We start from the raw sequence: 5,227 nt of genomic DNA on the forward strand, positions 1-5,227 counted from the left end.
ACCAACTCTGTAACTTGATTCCAGATAACACGATGATGTGGTCCAAGACTATATCGACATGTCATGTCATGTCATTGAAGTACAATAAGTGACCTTGGTCATTTACCACATCTGCAATTGATTTCAGCCCCTTCTTTGTGAAAAAAGAAGCTTTCCTAGGCTCTTGTTCAGCTAGTGAATGTGGGAATATACCAGTCCAATGTAAGCTTTCGAGGCGTAAAGAGTTCCCTGATTCTGAATTCCTACCTCTCCATTTTATGTGGTGCAATACTTCCTTCCAGTGCTTTAGAAGCTTTGAGCTAAACGGACAACCTTTAATGTGCCCGTCAAGCTTTCCACACACTACATCCCAATGGTTAGTATCCCATGAGCCAAATGACTTGGTTTTCAAATGATCATAGATATTAGATAGAATTCTTGCCCAAGGCAATGTTTGTTTAGCAAATATTGGCAATAAAGTAGCTTTTCTAGCCAACATATGCAAATGCAAATTAAGAATATTTGGCCCTCCACTCAATCGTGGAGTGCATATCTTCTCTAGTGATAGGAGTCGTATACCTCTATGCGACTGCTTAGAGCACCAAAAGCTGCTTATAATTTTTTACTTAATCTTTTGTATCATGTGTTTTGGCCAATCAATCATAATTAAGTAATACTGCATGTAAGCCATGAATATTGATTGCACCATCTGCAATCTGACATGGAGTGACCATGTTGCAATCTTCCAATAGCTTAGCTTTTGTCTCACTTTGTGCAGAACCCATTCAACCTTTCTTTTCCTTGTTGCATTCCATCCCAATGGATAGCCAAGATGTCTAACCATTTCATTTGGGTTAACAACTTCACCTGGCCACAAAAGTTGATGCCAACTATATGGTGTCAAGGGTAGAAGTTTGGACTTGTTGAAGTTAACATGCAATCCAACAGCTAACCATACAATTTGAGGGCATCCATAATCACTCTCATATCATTTGGATTATAATCTAATTATAAGGTGATCATGGGATTTTATTTAATGTGGGATTAAATAGATATAAACTTTGTCATTATTAAAAGGAATTTGCCATTTTTTCCACCATTCGAGACATAAAATCATTGAACATATTGGAGCATCATTATTGAGCTCACAATTGTACCAATCAATCAAAATAGAGACAATGAGATAAATTAAGTCACATTATTGATAGAAAACATGTAGTCTTGCACATTGCTTTGTCATTGGAAGAAAGATTATTCCTGTGGTGCTACTTACTTGAGGTTTTACTCGTTGCGTACATCTTCTGTAAAAAAATGTTAGAATTGGATGCATAAATTGCCAAATTTGTTCAAAGATGCAATTCCTAAGATATTGAAATTGCCATAATCTTAAGCATTTCTTAGGAAGGTTGAACCAACAACCATATAATTCTTTCCCACAATTGGATAGAACATTCAAATAATTGATCTCATTCCCAAACATTATATCCAATTTTTTAACTGAGTGAGATGTTTGGGGATTATTAACCACATGGGTACAGTGTAATCACATGATCTCCAATTGGCCTTCTCTAAACCAGCTATTTTTTATCAAGCTTTTCTCACATACACCCATCATTGCATGAGTTTCTATTGCTTCATGATATTTCCTTGGACATTATTTTATAGTTTCTTGTAGTGCTTTTGAGCACAACTTGTAAATTAAGGTTTTCTATGCATTCTTGCCTCTCCTCGACGTTTCCTACTAGTAGTATAAAGAATTACTAAAAGAAAGGAAATTTAAGACAACCTTTTCGCAAAACTTGACGTTGAATTAAAAACTCTAGACTTCACTATTATTACCTTGTCAATATTAGCTCATGTTACCCATGCATCATTCGTTCTTAAGCCTACATTCATGCACAATTGAAGAACATGAAATATCTTCAATAGTTATTCAATATATAGCATGTACCATTAGGCTATGCACATTCAAGGTTCCACAGATCACACTAGACACGTGGCTTTTGAGTGGTGGCCCTAGTAAACACTCTAGCTCCACAACATATATTACATTACCTTTTCCCTTGATGAGGGCCGATAGACAAAGTGGTCTAAGTGCAGAGAACTATAATAGAGGTCCAACATGTGGACCACCTTCTAATCCACAATTTCCCTTAGGAGGGCTAGTTATAAAATTTGATGTGGTTTTCTATATAAACTAGTACCATAATCCATTCGATGACCTCATGAGTCATGACATTCTTATGCATGCATGTGTTAGAACTACATATTGAAATGATTATATTATGTAAGCCTCAAATAAAAATTAATTTCCTAAAGGTTGTTTAGAGTTTCTCTTATAAGGAAAACATGAAAAGACCAACATTGAAAGCATGATAAAAAAAGAACAAAGTAATGGTGAGAAACTAACTAAAAAGGAGTGATTATTGTGCATATGAGAATTTATTATGGAGTTAACAACACTCAGTCCTTGCAAGAAAATTGATGATTCTATATCATATGTTAAGCCATATTATTTTAACTGACGATGATTATGATATGTCAAAACACTCGTAAACGAATGTATAAGGCAACTCATGGGTATCTCCATCTAAGCCATATATGCTTAAGAATTATCCACAAAAATAAATTCTCATATTATGAGAATGTGAGTAGTTATGTGTAACAATTTATAGAGTGTAAATATGACTGCTTTGTGATAAACAAATAAATGACAAAATGTATCTGACCATATAGCTTGCCATGTGTCAATAAAAAATGGGGAAGGACTAAGACAAGATTGAAAACATTTCTAACGATCCACATGTCACCTACACAAAATGTCTCCCTACAAGGACTTTAAGACAGTGGGGTTATATGTGGAGAAAGGCTCCACTCTTCAAGTGGTGACAACATGGGAGGATTGTTGCTTCGTTGGATACATCAACCAACCATTTTTTTCTTCATACATTTTGGGATAATATCAAACTTTATGAAAAGTCATGGATGGGGTGACCTTGAAAAGATAAGCATATACAAAGTATGAACTGTGATATATTAAATCATGAATGGGTTATATAAGGGAGGCTTGTGATGCATTGAAACCAAATTCAATTTTCTTTATTTCTCTTTCATCTTGATCAAATTTTGGTATGGCTGAAGAGCACAACCAACATCACCATTTCTTCCATCACAAGGAAGAGGAGGGTAAGGATGGGGATTATGTCAATTCTTCTCCTGCTCCTCAATATCAAGACTTTGAGAAGGATGAAAAGGCTTCCAAACACAAAGAACATGCAAGTGAACTGGGTGCTCTAGCTGCAGGAGCCTTTGCATTGGTAATATTTCTTTCTTGTACTTTCCTTTTTAAAGTTGGACATTTATGATAGTGTCGAGCCATGTTCAATGAACCAATTTATCAAGGTCCAAATCTCCACAATTGCGCAAACAAACATATTGGAGATGCCATGTTATGTAACGTCATCCATTGAGTCAACTCGCTCATTTTGTATGATGCTAGACAATCCTAGAATGACTTGCCCTAGGGAATTGAGACTTTATTTCAAATAAAATGAAGATAAGCCAAGATTTTATTATTGAACTCAAATGTGAGAGGGTTAAACACTATAATCCATTTTTAAAACCTTATATTGTAAGGGAAAGTAATTTCATGTGTGAAATAAATAGGATATCTAGCTTGTTTAAGTGTGTCTAGAGATGTTTGTGTTTGGAATGAGCCGGATAAAGAAAGGAGAAAGAGGGTGTATTTGCAATTTAGTTTTAGGCCACCAAATATTAGGGTATTTGTTACCCCGATGTACATGCACCAAAAAAAAAATGAAAATTTTCTAGAAATGGATTACTTTTCATAGTAAGGAACGAAAACAATTGTTTTATGGCTAAGTGGAGTTGGACTAGTTGTAAACGAATAGCAATGAAAAATGAAAAAATTATGAACACCGACGTTTTCAACCTCATAAAGTGAAACTAAAAAAAGAGTTTTTCTTTCAAAATGATATGAAGGTGAGTGGTTTTACTATCTTAATTTAGAGCAAGACCAAATATATGAACCATGCATATTAAATTCTTGAATAGAAACTTTCTTACTTCATGCTATTGAGATTCTAAAATTAAAGCTTCTATTGTGTCTTAATGATGTGTATATCAACATCCATGTGGTTCTTGGATGTTTAAGCAACATACTAAGAAAATATCTACACATTTTAAGGAAATTTGCATTTAAACATGTGACCACTATTGGACATTGTTCTTTAACTCAAACTTCTCAACCTTATGGTTAATAATTTAATATGAGGTTGTTATCATCATTATAAAATCGATAGTTCATCCATGAAAAAGTGATTTACCTATAGTTAGAATGTGAAACTTATGTTCATGTGTTCGTGAGTGCTTGTAGCGCAATCACATTATGTATGTATTCATATCCATTTGTGTTTTAGTTCAATGTGTAGCTATAAAGGTGTTGGTTCTAGTTGTTAAGGTCTTGTACTTTGGCCCTGTTTGTTTTAACCATATTTAATTATTCATATCCTATCAACCTCAAAAAATTGACATCAGTATTTGTATTTTATATAGTATGAACGACATGAAGCTAAAAAGGATCCAGAACATGCCCATAGACATAAGATAGAAGAGGAAATTGCAGCAGCAGTTAGTGTGGGGGCAGGAGGTTTTGCTTTACATGAACATCATAATAAGAAAGAAGCAAAGGAAGCAAAGGAAGAACTTGAAGGAGAACCTAAACATCATTTCTTCAAACATAATTAGAGAAGTTTGTTTTTATTTCCATGTTAATAAATGTGAACATCTTAACATTTATGTAAGTGGTGGTTATTTCCCTAGTTCTTCTTTGGATAACATTAAGAATAATGACTTTTGTGTTGTTCGCAAAGCGTAACACGTTTATTGACTTGGGTTATTTGTATATAAATCAGATGTCTTAGTGGCGATTAATAACACATCTTTATAAATATCCTTATTCTAATATCTATGTGTGATAGAACAACAATGATGCTCATAGTGACATGAACTTTAACAATAGGGATAAAGTTATACCATTAAAAAAATTTATTAAGTCGTTCATTTACATAGTTAGAGAATTAGGTATTTTTAATTACAAGATTGGGATTTTCTCTATATTAGAAATTGAGCTTGTCCTAACTATTTAAAATGTAAGTAAAGAAGTGAAAAAAAAAATCCATTATAAATAGGTTATATTAACCATGACAGGTAAAAAATGAGAAAAGCC

The 5,227-nt window shown here is 33.7% G+C and overlaps 1 protein-coding gene across 1 annotated transcript; it reads left to right on the plus strand.

Annotated features, from left to right (window-relative positions):
• The first annotated feature begins 3,042 nt into the window (after positions 1-3,042).
• LOC147857627 (abscisic stress-ripening protein 3-like) lies at positions 3,043-4,961 on the plus strand. The gene is made up of 2 exons (XM_087327364.1): positions 3,043-3,296; positions 4,555-4,961. Exons 1-2 carry the CDS (start codon positions 3,111-3,113, stop codon positions 4,744-4,746), a joined length of 378 nt encoding a protein of 125 aa, XP_087183490.1. The 5' UTR covers positions 3,043-3,110; the 3' UTR covers positions 4,747-4,961.
• Positions 4,962-5,227: the final 266 nt, after the last annotated feature.

This window comes from Azolla caroliniana, unplaced genomic scaffold (assembly GCF_043228905.1).
Source record: "Azolla caroliniana isolate FFs.n. ecotype wild unplaced genomic scaffold, voAzoCaro1.0.p SCAF_11, whole genome shotgun sequence".
In the NCBI taxonomy this organism is placed as follows: domain Eukaryota; kingdom Viridiplantae; phylum Streptophyta; class Polypodiopsida; order Salviniales; family Salviniaceae; genus Azolla; species Azolla caroliniana.